This window comes from Schistosoma mansoni, chromosome W, assembly GCF_000237925.1.
Source record: "Schistosoma mansoni strain Puerto Rico chromosome W, complete genome".
NCBI classification, from domain to species: domain Eukaryota; kingdom Metazoa; phylum Platyhelminthes; class Trematoda; order Strigeidida; family Schistosomatidae; genus Schistosoma; species Schistosoma mansoni.
The window spans coordinates 11,848,873-11,863,662 of NC_031502.1; the positions used below are offsets into that span (position 1 = coordinate 11,848,873).

General features: G+C 39.7%; 1 protein-coding gene across 1 annotated transcript; it reads left to right on the plus strand.

The window, feature by feature from the left end:
* The first annotated feature begins 6,726 nt into the window (after positions 1–6,726).
* Positions 6,727–14,367, plus strand: Smp_036550.1 (hypothetical protein). Its single transcript, XM_018788549.1, has 8 exons — positions 6,727–7,010; positions 8,764–8,882; positions 8,921–9,020; positions 9,057–9,166; positions 9,204–9,259; positions 9,295–9,424; positions 14,214–14,252; positions 14,290–14,367. The coding sequence occupies exons 2-8, from the start codon at positions 8,841–8,843 to the stop codon at positions 14,347–14,349; spliced, it is 537 nt and encodes a 178-aa protein (XP_018654081.1). The 5' UTR covers positions 6,727–7,010; positions 8,764–8,840; the 3' UTR covers positions 14,350–14,367.
* The last annotated feature ends 423 nt before the right edge of the window (positions 14,368–14,790 follow it).

Below are 14,790 nucleotides of genomic sequence, written 5' to 3' on the forward strand. Positions count from 1 at the left end.
AGGAAATGGGATTCCACCTAGATGCTAATACACTGATAAGGGACCCAGGAGATATTAGTACAATAGCCGTCTCATAAGACTGTAATAAGTGTAAATGAAGAAAAATCGGAAAGCTAAAGAGAATATCAGAAAATAATTCCAATTCATTGCAAAATAAATTGAGTCCTTGCAACTGATCAATCACTCAGATGAATAGCATGTACTGAGTTCTATTATGGTATATAAAATAGCCATATATTCACGAAATAATAAACGATATCTTTAAAAATCAAGACAGCATAGTGGTTTCATTGTGACTTCTAGAACAAATGAATGACGTTTAAACAGACTGTTGGATTTATCTTCTTGATTGTTCCTATACTTCTTATAGCAGTTGACCGAATAGTAGTTAATACAATGACCGCCCAACAGTGTATTGTTTTCAGAAGAGGGCAAGGAGTGAATGGGAAACATAATTTCAACACGTAGCTCAAATTACATGACCAGGGCACAGCAGTGTAAGGGAATAAATGAATGAATACACTTTAACAAGTATGTGTCCCCTTACGAAAGAGTCGTCAGACGTCAAATAATCGGCACTTTAATAGTTAAGTGAAACAAATATGTAAGCTGTCGCGCGCACTAAGTATTACACACTCATTACACAGGCATAAAGATAGATGTAAAACATGAAGGGAAAATAATGATGGGTGAAAATAACACTGACAAATGGGATAACTAATTTGAATTCATATAGACATTCATGCGGGTAAGGCTACTTGAAGGTCTTACTCAATACAAGGGCAAAGACTATTGCACTAAGCCAAAACACAGGCGAAATGCCTGCAATTTTCGGTTAGAAGCTCCTGTGGAAATGTGTACCCAGTAGATTGTCCGAAAGGTGACTGCTAACAAAATATTAGTAATACCAGAAAAACTCCAAAGTAAAAATTACAGATTAACAAACATCCGATTTTCATGCTGTCCCTGCTAGACGTAGTAAACAATATTAGTTATAGGCTGTTAGCCAGTTTCAAGATCTAACATCCCTTTACTCTTGCTAAAAATCGAGCATTCGTTTCGAGGTTGTCAAAATAATTTTCCTTGTTCACCTTCAAGAAATTTCGTTGGCACCAATGTTCGACTGTCCCGAATCTAATGTATCTTCATCGATGACTTTGAATATGATCTCTTGATACCCAGCAATTCATGTCATTTGTCGACTTCTTTCCGTATTTACGTCTCATATATGTTGAATTCATTGTTTTTATGCTCGTATTTCTGTGTAAATTTGAAATGTTGTCATGACTGAGTGCACCCTCAAATATATTCGACTTGAAACCCACGTTTTCTCAGCTCAACAACTGATTATTCCATCAATTATTACTGTAGCCCGGTTCTACCACACATAGGTATACATTCTGGAACAAGATATGGAGGACCAGCGGGTCTGCTTTCTCGAAGTCAAACAAGCAGCTGCACACCTAACAACTTGAATCTGCTACATACTTAGAGAACAGGCCACTGATCAGGGATCTCTAAGTAGCTCTACTCTGGAACCTGATATCTAATTGATGCCGAGTGCTGATCATGATCTGTAAAACTCTTGGAATTCCTGCCTAGCGGAATAAAAGTAAGGATATGTCCTATGTTACAGTTTAATGGTTTCCTAAATTGTATCCTATTCGATTATATTTTTTCTTCGATTTTCTTTTCATCTGATTTGTTACATTCTGGAATAGGTCATGATCCCTCACTAATGAGACTAATGCAAATTTTAAAAAGCGCTGTTTATAAATAATTGCACGTTTATGGTAGTGTTGGTATTTCCCCAGGGTTTAAGCTCCGTAAAAAAGAACTGTTTCAGCGTTGGTGTGAAAAATGAGACTTCAGTGTTGTCAGAATATTCCACAGAAGTACAGATGTTGACTTTTTCTTTTAACGTTCTTCATGGTTTGTCGACTCGTGCCTTGACATCTGCATTGTATCCTCATTGTCTACCAATGATGATTTCCAGGTTTGCAGAGGCGTTCACCTTTTTTGTTGATGCATGCGGTGTTGAACTTCAGGATCATGTCTTTTTTCTAGTGAGTTTTGAGACCTACTACCGTACAAACCGCCGCGACTCAGACTGCCTTTACCAGCTTTTTTGTTGTACATAAGATAGAAGAGCCAAGTCGTCTAAATTATTCAATTATATTCAAGGTGAAGGTTTTCGTCATCGAATCAACAGTTAGTAGGAAGAGAAAAGGTGAGAGTAGGTAACCTTGACTGACACCAGTCTTCAACCGGAATGAATTTGTAAACTGCCCTCCACGCAAACTTTGCAATGCAGCCTGTCGTAAAAGTTAACTATGATAGTGATAAACTTTTTAGGTTCTCCATAGTGTCAAAGAAGGCTCACACGCTTTTTCTATTCACTCTGTTGAATGTCCTCTCATAATCAAGCAAGTTAACATATAGTTGTGAGTCTCATTCACCTGATTATTCAACAATGATCCACACTGTCGCAGTTCGGTAGAGACATGGTCGATCCTTACAAAAGTCAACTTCTTCATCTCAAGGCCACGTGCCTACTGAGTTTTCATTCAGCTTCCTAAAGCTATTGCAAACTTCGCACGGTACCCATAGTAGTTCTCACACCTACTGAGACATTTCTTCCGTATCTTGACAAAGTACCCCTATATGAATGAAAGTGGCGGCGAAGTGTGCTTTTCGTGCCTTAAGGTAACCCTCGTGCTATTGATAGAAGAAACCAGAGAAGTAGTGAATAGGTCTTTATTTCGATCTTCGCGCAGTCACAATGGAGCGTGGGATTATCTGTTCAGACAAACAAAGGCTCTCAACATTCAATATAAGATAGTAGGGAATATAACGCTTACAAAAAGTAAGGAAGTGAATGAATACTTGAACAATACTGTTTTAGCATATGCTTGGTTGTTTGGGGTCAACTCTTAACCAACCAACCTGAGCTGTTACATGCTCATGATCGGTCAATAGTTCCCAATATAGGAACAGATATTAAGCGGTCCACACGAATATACCTCAGAATTCGGTGAAAGTTCTGGTAATAGATGGTGAAGCTCTTTAGCACCTGGAAAAAGGGTTATTACTCTTTTGGACCTTGTGGTACTGTCATTGTTGCAGAGAGGCTGTTGACAGTCTAATCCACGATAAACTATACTGTGCGTTGAAATACTTACAACTCATTCGTTTTAGGTGTTTTCCAGTTAGTAATGCATATGAGTTATTCCTGTGTCTGTAGGTAGGTCCACAGATAGTAAGTGGACAGGAAGTTAGAAATCAGAGGCCATTTACTATTTTGTAGAATAATATTAGATTGTTACTTCGCCGACGGCATCATAAATGTTCTAAGGTAAGATGTCTATATATAGCTGAGAAGTGGAGAATGGAGTCATATCCTAGCAGTCGACGTGTGAAGCTGCTCTGAACAAATTCTATTCGCATCTCGTCTGTGGTATTCATTTTCGAGAAAAGTTATCAGCATTGAGGGCAGTATTGTGCAAATATTTTGTAAACGGCAGACTTAGCATTTACTGTGAAAAAATTCTTTATTATCACGTCCACTAGCCATCTAGATTTCAAAATAATGGAGCAAACATATTCCTCGAATTCTAGGTTTCCTATGTAATTCATGCCTAGATCATGCAATGAACTGAGTGTCTGGACCCTACATTTATTGAAGTAAAGCAGTGGCTCGTGGTTGTTCCCCAAAAACCATGATCCCACACTTGTGGTTAAGTGGTAACTGCCACTTTTCACTCTAGATATATAGTTAATAAAAGTCACTTTGCATTTGGGACATCTCTGTATATCGACCGGTATGTACTAACCATTATGAGTCCTAGGGCTCTAGTAACCTGAAGGTGAGGTTTTATCGTAGGTATTTCTGGTGTTGTGACAGACTATGTTGGTTAGCTTGTCGGTAGTGTTTACGGTAAAGGTGCTGCAATCAATGCCTCATAGGCAAGTTTAGAGGTTTACCCAATCATCATTGCGATAGTCTCTAAGACATGTGGTAGTCTTAAGTTTAGTGGTTCGCTTTTTATATCGAGACTGGAGATGACCGTTGTGGTCATGAACTATAAACGTTTTTTCATTATACATGGTAACGAAGGTAGGATTACTGATGAGGACTGAAGTTAATATACTTTGATGGCTGACAGGGATAGTGATGTATTGAATCCACTGCCGAAGCTCTAAGCAATAAACAATAGCTCAAAACACTTTGGTGATTTGACTAGAAACCAATAAATTCCAGACGAGTTGAAGTCACCACAAGTACGCCTGTCTGTGAATAACAGAGACGAGGAGATCGTAAAAACGTATGGCAATACTGCTGTTTCCCCTGTTGATGTGTCGGGTTGACGGTAAACACAACCAAACAGTAATGAAATTAGATCTAAGGGCTTCAGAACTATCCACACGGAATCGCGTAGTTTGTTTGGTTCTAGCATATCACATTAGAGTGGGCATGTATAAGGCAGTCTCCGTCTCATCCTTGTAACCCATCACTTTGACATAGGAAATAGTCGTCCAGGGACATACCTAAATCGGCATTACTACTGATGGTCTATGTTTTAGGTATCATTATATGTGACAGTTGATAAGGGGATGTTAACAGGGCCAAATCTACCTTTTTATGATAGATGGAGCGTTGATAAGACATATACTAAACAAATTCCTCACTCAGTTAAACTGGACGGGTCGACTGTTCTTCAAAAGTTTAATGACTAATTACCTCTTGCACACGTAGCAACATTTCTGCTGCTGGGCTATGTTGAAATTCAATATTGTGAAATAGCTGATCTAACTTTTGTCGATCAGTTAGATCTCTACGTTTAAGGGTGGCCTACTGTACATCCAAGCATCACATGTGAACCTCGTCGTAGGTCATACAAATAATAGAAGAATTAACAAGGCAGTCAGATATTGATGCAACTATGATGTTCTGTGTTTTCTATAAAAACATCTGGAAGGAGAGATAAGTGACAAGTGGACTGAAAATAGGGATACTTTGTCAAGATACGGAAGAAATGTCTCAGTAGGTGTGAGAACTACTATGGGTACCGTGCGAAGTTTGCAATAGCTTTAGGAAGCTGAATGAAAACTCAGTAGGCACGTGGCCTTGAGATGAAGAAGTTGACTTTTGTAAGGATCGACCATGTCTCTACCGAACTGCGACAGTGTGGATCATTGTTGAATAATCAGGTGAATGAGACTCACAACTATATGTTAACTTGCTTGATTATGAGAGGACATTCAACAGAGTGAATAGAAAAAGCGTGTGAGCCTTCTTTGACACTATGGAGAACCTAAAAAGTTTATCACTATCATAGTTAACTTTTACGACAGGCTGCATTGCAAAGTTTGCGTGGAGGGCAGTTTACAAATTCATTCCGGTTGAAGACTGGTGTCAGTCAAGGTTACCTACTCTCACCTTTTCTCTTCCTACTAACTGTTGATTCGATGACGAAAACCTTCACCTTGAATATAATTGAATAATTTAGACGACTTGGCTCTTCTATCTTATGTACAACAAAAAAGCTGGTAAAGGCAGTCTGAGTCGCGGCGGTTTGTACGGTAGTAGGTCTCAAAACTCACTAGAAAAAAGACATGATCCTGAAGTTCAACACCGCATGCATCAACAAAAAAGGTGAACGCCTCTGCAAACCTGGAAATCATCATTGGTAGACAATGAGGATACAATGCAGATGTCAAGGCACGAGTCGACAAAGCATGGAGAGCGTTAGAACAAGAAATTGTCGGTCCGGTTGTGGATTCCTTCATAGTCGGAATTCTGAGAACACAAAAATGTCATAGCACGGAAAAAATATTTCATGAAGAACATCACGGCAAGGTATAGACTAACAGTTCATCGTTCGATTTATCAGAACACTCCAGGCTCACAGACAAAGCTGTGTTAGATAATCAGGGTTTGACAACGCTGTTGTCAGGGACACATTTGTAATTTAAGGATCCTAAAGCAAGTCAACCCAGAAGTCAAGAATGAAGAGATCTGAAGATATATTGGGAAGATGGTCAGTGGGTCGAAATCTGATCTTGGCTGATTAGTTGTTGCAAGAGATGGGCCTCATGGTGTGCACAGTAGTGGTCCCATGCTTGACCAAGCACTTTCAGATAGGGCGTGTCCAGTAAAATGTCTAAGACTTACAGAATCATTCACTTTGCAGATTTACTTACCGCTACAACGTCAAAAATATCGCTTGACCACCGCCATTTACAAAATGACTTACTGAGAATCTAGAAGAATACTCCCTACGAAATGAGATCAAATCTCTCGCTGAAATGACTCAACAGAATGCTACACTATCCTAGCAGCCCAAGAGCAAAAACGACCAACCACTTCAATCCGTAACACTGAGTGCAGCCAAATAAGATGTTGTTGTCAATGATCCAGCATCATGCGACGATGAAAGGAAACAACAAATTAAGGTTTTACAAAGATCAATTCATAAGGGTTTAGTCAAGTAAAGAAATAATGAGGGAAGTTTGTTTGTGGTAGGTTGTGCTTCCTGAAGTGACAAGTTGATCCCTCGCACGTTCATGTTCATCCGACCCATGTATTTCTTAATTATAAAAACATTTAGTTAATAACATACATTTAGTTTGTAATAACCACGAATAATCATTCTTTTAACCTGAATAACATCAACCGCTGTTGGATATCTGACGGCGGTTAATCCGTTTATATAAACGCATTTACCTGGCAAATACTTTAGTCTTTCAACTTTTCAACTACAGTGAATTGAATCGTTCGAATAACCCTCAGAATCAGTGCACCAAAGTGTGTAGTGGTTGATAAACCCTCCGTATCTGTCTCATCAATAAAGCTCGAACTGTTGGATATCCAACATTTATATATCAAGTCTACTCCTTACGAGCAGTCAACCTCTGAAGTTTGTTACCGGCTGAGTTCGTCCAAACAACTTCGCTGGAGTCCTTTGGGAGAAAACTTGACGTTTTTGAGGACTCGGCGATATTTCATTGTAATTTACTAGTATTTCTCTCTTGCTCTTTAAATATAAATGGGTTCCCACCTGAATGTATTAGTGATCCACTACTAATAGATACAAAAGCCGGTAGAACAAGCGCCTCCGTTGCGTCTTCAATCACTTGAACCATCCAGGTGATAATTCTGACCCGAGCTCTTTTCGACACTATCTATAGCTTACATTCACCCATTTCTTGAAACCTACGAAATTGTGCTCTTTTCTAAAACTCTTGGGGCAAATAATGAGTTGTGTGGCAAAGTATGTCATAGGATTGGGAGAAAAGCTCATGATGACCGACTTCTCTACGGGATTATACTCGTTAGGTTACGTGAGAATAAAACGACCCTAATAATAGTGTATATAATACCGAGTGCTCCAAGTTACCCCAATAAAATCATCTCATCTAGACCTCACCATTTCGCTTACAAAGTCGACCCTCGACAAACAGCACGTCAAAGAGAGAGCACATTTAGGGTCACACCTCATTACGAGTCAGCTGTACCTGAAACACCCTCCTAGCGACTTTAACTACAGTCGAGCCACTAAGAAGTTCTAAAAGGAAACTTAGCAATATGCGTACGCATGGTTTGTCTTCATTCCCCTGGAACAGCTGTCTGCTGTACGCACTCACGGGAAAGATGGTGTGCACTTGTATGGCCTCACCATGTCTTGCGATTTATCCATTATTACTGATTACCCTCATTAGTAACTCTACATTACCGTCTTATCCCATTATTTATTGTCTTCTCTTTGTGTGCTTATTTACACTGATCGGTCCGCCAATAAGTTTATTTACTTATTTTGATCAAATTTTTCATATTACGACCAACCAATTGCAGGTGATGACAAACTGACTGGCCTACAACATACATTCGGTTATACTCAAAACATATGTACTTCCAAATAACTTTGGAATCCACTTGGATTATTGTAGATAAGTGGCTAGACTATCTTCATTAAATGGTATCAAATAACTGGGGCCGTATCTTAACATAAAGAAATGAGCTCAAAGAAATCAGTTGGTTTGCATTAGCTCATCTCAAATATGTTGGAAATGCATACGATGGTGTATATGCATATTTATTATCCATATAATAAAGGTATATAATATATGCGAAAGATACAGAAGTCGACGGATAGTTCGTGCAGTGAAAGAATTTTAAATGAACATGATTGTGGTGTAGTAGGTTTCTTCACGTTCGATAATAGAACGTCATGCGTTGTGATTGCGTTTATAGAACCATTATTAATATCTTCATACGTGAAACAGAAATATTTACCATTTGGCAAAATCATTTATATCACCAATCGGTCTGCTGAAAAGTTGAATATTAAGTTGTTTTCCCCCAAATTCCATTTAAAACCCCGGGTCTTAGGCTGTAGACTAAAATATCTTGTCTGATTTGTAGCGCAAAGTACTTTACCATACTGTGCTCTTTTACGTTTTCCGAATGATCTGCTAATAATCTTTATAGTTTTTCAAATGGAAGTAGGATTACTTTTCCAGGCTACACAAGATTCTTTACGAAACAATAGGCATATCTACCCATGACAGTTACGAAATTAGCGGGGATTCTATTTTCCTTGACATTATGTGACAGACACCAAATCTCCCCGCAGTAACGCGTTGATAATAAACTTTCCAAGATTATTAAAATCTATGATTACGGTAGCGCCAGTTGGAGTTTTGAAATAATTATTCCTAATTCATAACTGTAGTTTACCTTTAGATTTTTCTGTCCTTCAGTTTTTGCCGTAATGCGTAGTCACTTCACTGAACAAGAAGCACTTCTGTAGTGACAAGCACAACGATTATTATTAATTATGGATGAAACCGAGTTAAAGCCAAACCTTGGTAGATTTGTGGTACGTTTTTCCAGTTGCCTTCCGTATTGTTAAATAAGAACATAATCAGTAGGCCAGTATGTGAATCCGTAACGGTTGAGAAGGATTTGAAGCCTAATGGTGTTTATCAACCACCACACTTGACTCCAGTCTTCTTTGGTAGGTACTTAGATCATTAATGTTTTATTCCATTAGAGGAAGGCAAGAAAAAACCGTCAATAGAAAGGGCCAAGCTGAGAGCGGCTCGGTTTATTTTAGAAGATACTGATTTAAATGAATCAGAAGATTTGCCTAAAGAAGTTTATGTATGTTAAATTACTAAGCTATTTTTTATCTATTCAGTTTGGATGTGGTTCCGAAGAAAGTTTTGCACGAAGAAAAATGAAAGAAAAACAGAAGTACTGTATGTTACTGACTACTGACTATCTCTTAGTTATGAGGAAGAAAACTTCACCCGTCTGAAAATAACAAAACAAGAGAAGCGAATTGAACGCTCTTTACTCCCACGTGGTTTATCCGATACTTCCTCAAGACTGAAACAAATGCAAATACTTTTACAAAGTGTAAGTCATGCGTATAGCATATAAACTTTATGCTTAACAATCGTAATAGGTGGTTAAGTTCCCCCTAAATAAATTGCTTAGTTAACCTCTAATTCACAAAGAAATCAAATATTTCGACTTGATAGTAGCTTTTTCTGATTTGTTCTCTTACAAAATAGCATTCCAAACTAATCATGAACAGCTACACCAGCCTGATCTAAAAAATAAGACCATAACTTAAATTTTAAATTAGACAGGAGTTCCTCAGAGCTTCTGGTTACTGTTAATTTCATTTTTGCCTGTTTCATGGTACCTATGCTTGATAAATGAGCTTTGGAAAGTTCTAAGTTTATCTACAAAATCTCCAAGTCTTATTTAATTTGTTCATCATCTAATTTTATTGAAGCTGAAATGTGTATGGCGATGTGCAGCTATTTATTTTTAGGTATTTTACCGTTTGCTCTGTTGTTTGCTCCTAAAAAATTTGCCATCAAAATGTTCAGTACTTGATTATTTGTTGGTTCATGTACTATACCAGGTTAGGGAAATGCTTAAGTGTGGATCTTTATGATTTATATACATTCGGATGCATGTAATTAGACCGTATTTAATTACATGAAACTGTAGTGGTCAGCGGATGGTCAATCTCGCTGCTAGTACTAGACCGCCATCCTTAAAAATCTCAGGAGTAAACCTGTCAGGGCCTGCTGCTCTCCCTCGCTTCAGATTTCCTATAGCTTTTTCAACCTCGTAAAGAGTTGGAGGATTTACATTAACTTGCCATTCAGGTCGACTGGGGATCGTGGGAAACCGAAGTGTGGCTGAAGGCCAGTTGAACTGACCCCTAAAGTGTTCTGCCCATCGATCCAATCTCCTGGATTGAGAATGAATAATATGTCCATCTTTTTCCGAGATAGTTTCGCTGATAGTTGGGTTCCTACAAGCGGTTTGTTTAACAAGTCTGAATAGTTGTCTGCTGTTACCTATTGCCGCTACCTTTTCCATCTCTCTTGCTTTCGCTACCCACCACTGTTCGTGATCATTGCGTAGGCTTCTTATTAACCTGCGCTTAAGCTGACTCCGCTCTTCGTCATGTTCAGAGCCAGATTGGATGAGTTTTCGAGCATCTATCAGTGCGGTAGCTGTTGCTGAGATCCAGTGTTTCTCCCTAACTTTATGGTTTACCTTACTAGCAGATATCGCTGCTGTTTCCACAGCTTTTCGGATGTCGTTCCACGCTGCTTCAGGGTGGACAAAACTTACATGGCTGCCTAACTGTTTTTCTAGTTGTTCCTGAAATGTACTCCTAGATTGTCTATCATTAAGTAGAACCCTAGGAGGTTACCCTGCAGTGTCTTTCCTACGTCCAGTAAGACGCAGACAGATACGTGCTCGCACAAGAGCATGATCTGAATCTAAACATGTGCTCCAGAATGAGCGACAGTCTTCTATCGAGCCCCTCCATCGGTGGCTGATAGTGATGTGATCTAGTTGGGTTCAACGTTGGGACGAATTCGGGGGTCGCCTTGTCAAAAGATGTTTTTCCTCGTGCTCACAGTTAGTATTTGCAAGAAACAGGCGGTTATCTGAGCATAGTTGCAACAGACGGTCGCCATTATCTGTTCTTTGAGCCACGACTCCATAAGATCCACCCAGGTGTCTTCCCCTTTTGCTAAGTTTACCTACTTGAGCATAAAAGTCACCAGCCACTATTACTACATCAGAGCTCCTGGCTTTTCATCTATTACTTCATATGAGCTGCAGTCAGTTGGAGATTAGGCAGAGACGACGGAGAGGCAACGACGAGTATCCCTATCTTTCCGAGTCCTTACTGTTCCGTTTAGTCGAACAGCGCACAAACGACTGTCTACTGGGATTGAGTCTAAAAGAGCTAGTTCTGCCCTAGGTCTCAATGTTATACCTACGCCAGCGAGGCCACGGGAAGCAGCATCAGGGCTTTCAGATACACGGAGTGTGAATCGAGTTGGCTCTTTATTATGACATGGTGAGGTCAAATGAATGACGCTACTCGGATGCTGTGTGCGCGTTTCGGAGACGTACCTGGGTAAAACCATCAACGAACAAGAAGGATCTGATGCAGATATATAAGCAAGGATTGGCAAAACAAGGATAGCATTTCTACAATTGAAGAACATATGGAACTCAAAACAACCGTGTGCAAGCCAACATCAAAGTCAGAATCTTCAATACGAACGTCAAGAGTTCTACCGTACGGAGCTGAAACTTGGAGAACTACTGCAATCATCGACTGGATAGTATCAGCAACAGCCTACTATGGGAGAGGACAAACCAGCTTCCAACTGAAGAGGAAATTAGAAGACGCTGGAGCTGGATAGAACATACGTTGCGGAAATCAAACTGCATCACTAGGGAAGCGATAACTTGGAATCCCGAATAGAAACCTAAAAGAGGAAGGCCAAAGAACACACTACATCGGGATTTAAACCAGACTTGAAAAGGATGAATAACAACAGGAAAGAACTGGAAAGGATTGCCCAGGAAAGAGTTCGATAGTGAGCGGCCTATGCTATTCCATGAGGGGTAACAGGCTTAAATAAGTAAGTAAGTAGTTATTGTCTTGTTTAGCAGACCAGCATTCTACAGCCCATTGTGTCCTCGGCCTCCCTTTCTAGTTCTCTCCTGATTTTGTCTATTATTCTCATGTCTGTCTCCATTTCTTGGCGTAATGTGTTCTTCGGTCTTCCTCTTTTCCTTTGGCCTTCAGGATTCCATGCGAGGACTTGTCTTATGACGCAGTTGGGTGATTCCCTCAATGTGTGTCCTATCCACTTCTAGCGCTTCTTCCTGATTTTCTCCTGCACTGGAATCTGGTTTGTTCTCTCCCACAGTAGAATGTTGTTGATAGTGTCTGGCCAAAGTATCCGAAGTATCTTGCGTAGACAACTGTTAATAAACACCTGTATCTTCTGGATGATGGCTTTCGTAGTCCTCCAGGTTTCCGCCCCATACATCAGGACTATCTTGACATTTGTATTGAAAATTCTGATCTTGGTGTTGGTTGACAGTTGTTTTGAGTTCCAGATGTTCTTCAATTGTAGATATGCTGCTCTTGCTTCACATCTGTTATAACGTATGACTCGTAATTATATATGAACGTGCAATTAGAGATGAGCGAATTTTATTGATCGGACGCAAATGATACTTGAAATCGTACGAGCAGTCTTGAGTGCGTATCGGCCCTGCTATCTGCCTAGCCCAGCCAGTTAAGTGCAGAACACAAATAACAGCCTCGGCAATATGAATCATTATTTACAAACATACTGGGTTTTTATACAACCAAAGTAATCAATAAACTGATTATAACTCAAGAATCGTATGATAATAAATCAAAGATCAAAATAAAGCTAATGATAAGAGAAACACGAATATAAATAGTTTAGTTACGTAACAATTGTACAATAGGAAATAGGCATAATACATTGGTCGATAAATAGTCCTTAGAGTTACCATTCATAATTCACCAGGGGACATAACACATCTGCATCAGATCCACCGTATTCATCAATGTTGCTGTTCAGATATGTAGGAGTTTTTACGTTCTCCAAAGCTTCTTCGTCAAGTGTGATTTGATTGGTACATGTGTTGTATCAGAGAATCTTGCTATTCCCTTTTTGTATGTTAAAGACTACTGCTGCTGCTAAACTGGTCGTCTTATCCTGCACTTGTTTCGTGTGTGATAGAAGAGCCAGATCATCTGCGAAGTCTAAATCGTTCAGCTGCATCCTAGCTGTCCACTGTATCCCGTGCTTCCCTCCAGATGTTGACGTCTTCATGATCCAGTCGATCACCAGGAGAAAGAAAAAGGGTGAGAGTAAGCAACCTTGCCTGACACCGGTCTTCGCCTCGAACGAGTCTGTCAACTGTCCTCCGTGCACGGTTTTGCAGTTTAATCCGTCATAGGAATTCCGTATGACATCGACTATCTTCTCAGGTACGCCGTAGTGTCAAAGAAGCCTCCATAGTGTTGTCCTGTCCATACTATCAAATGCTTTCTCGTAGTCAGTGAAGTTGATGTAGAGTGATGAATCCCATCCAATTGATTGTTCCACAATGATCCGTAGAGTTGCGATTTGATCTGTATTACAGAGTCCTTCATTCTGTTTAACAATACTCTGTTGAAGACTTTTCCTGGTATTGAGAGGAGAGTGATGCCCCCGTAGTTATCGCACTTGTTGAGATCAGGAGTCCTTCTTTCCAGTCTGTTGGTACTTGTTTTTCATCCCAAATCTTACTGAAGAGAATGCGGAGTATCTTAGTAGTTACTGCTAAATCTGCTTTCAGTGTCTCTGCTGGAATGTTGTCTGGTCCTGCTGCTTTGCCACTCTTGATTTTTCTGACGGTCATGCTGAACTCTTCAATTGTTGATGGGCCAATATCGATTTGGAGGTCCATAGGTTTTGGGTGGGTTCAGTGAATCTGTTCGATTCAAGAGTTCTTTGAATCTTACCAGTACTTGTGTTTAAATATACCATTAATAATCAACAGTCAAAAACAACCCGCGTGGACCATTTCTGAGCCTTATTACCTTAATAATCTGCCATTTGATTTACATGTCGGTTGCTGCTTTGATGTCAGTGTCCAATTAAAGCATCATTTACATTTGCGGCAACTGGTATCACAGTCATATATCACTAGTAGTCCGATTCAGTTTGTGATAGTCTTCTCTATGTGCTAACTAACATTCAGGTGATGTATTTAGATATTGTCAACTTCTAGTAAATAACTAAATATATTTCTGCTAATCTTGTATACACTTTTTTAAACGTAGTCGGATGAAGAATTGGAATATAAACCGCCCCCAACAAAGGTGAGGTTTGTTGTTATACTTAATGATTGAAATTTAGAAAAAGAAGAAACAGCTGAAGCGTTTAAGACGCAAAAAAGGGCGTCGAAAAAGAAACTAGTTTGTGTTTTTGTGTTTACAAATGTTCTCAAATACAAAGTAAATTTTATTCTTCTTGATTTTTTTAACACTAAAACTTGTCTGTACATACGAATTCATAACTAAATTGTGGAAGTTAGCACGGTGTCAAATAATTAAATTTGAGGATTCTTTCTTACCAATCTAAAGTGTAAGGATACTGATGAAGGGCTCCTGAGTGCCCAGGTACCACCGAGGTTGGGGAGAGTCCGTTCTCCCTCTCAAAATGCCCTCACATGACCACGCGTATACAGCCACTGCCAGCGAAGTCATTCTCACGTCGGGGGTGTTCACGAATTTGAGAGGATGAGAAGCGAATGTTCGGCGCTCTAACCGGGTCGGTGGGTACGGAGGATCCACCCAGGGGAGTTGAGAAACCCTGATTCCAAACCCATGGTGCATACGGGTCCTAGGATCGTAAAGG

Coding starts and splice junctions, on each gene's coding strand:
- Smp_036550.1 (XM_018788549.1), top strand. CDS start 8,841: ATGGATGAAACCGAGTTAAAGCCAAACCTTGGTAGATTTGTG. Junction 8,883..8,920: donor CAAACCTTGGTAGATTTGTG/GTACGTTTTTCC, acceptor TTGTTAAATAAG/AACATAATCAGTAGGCCAGT. Junction 9,260..9,294: donor AAAATGAAAGAAAAACAGAA/GTACTGTATGTT, acceptor ACTATCTCTTAG/TTATGAGGAAGAAAACTTCA.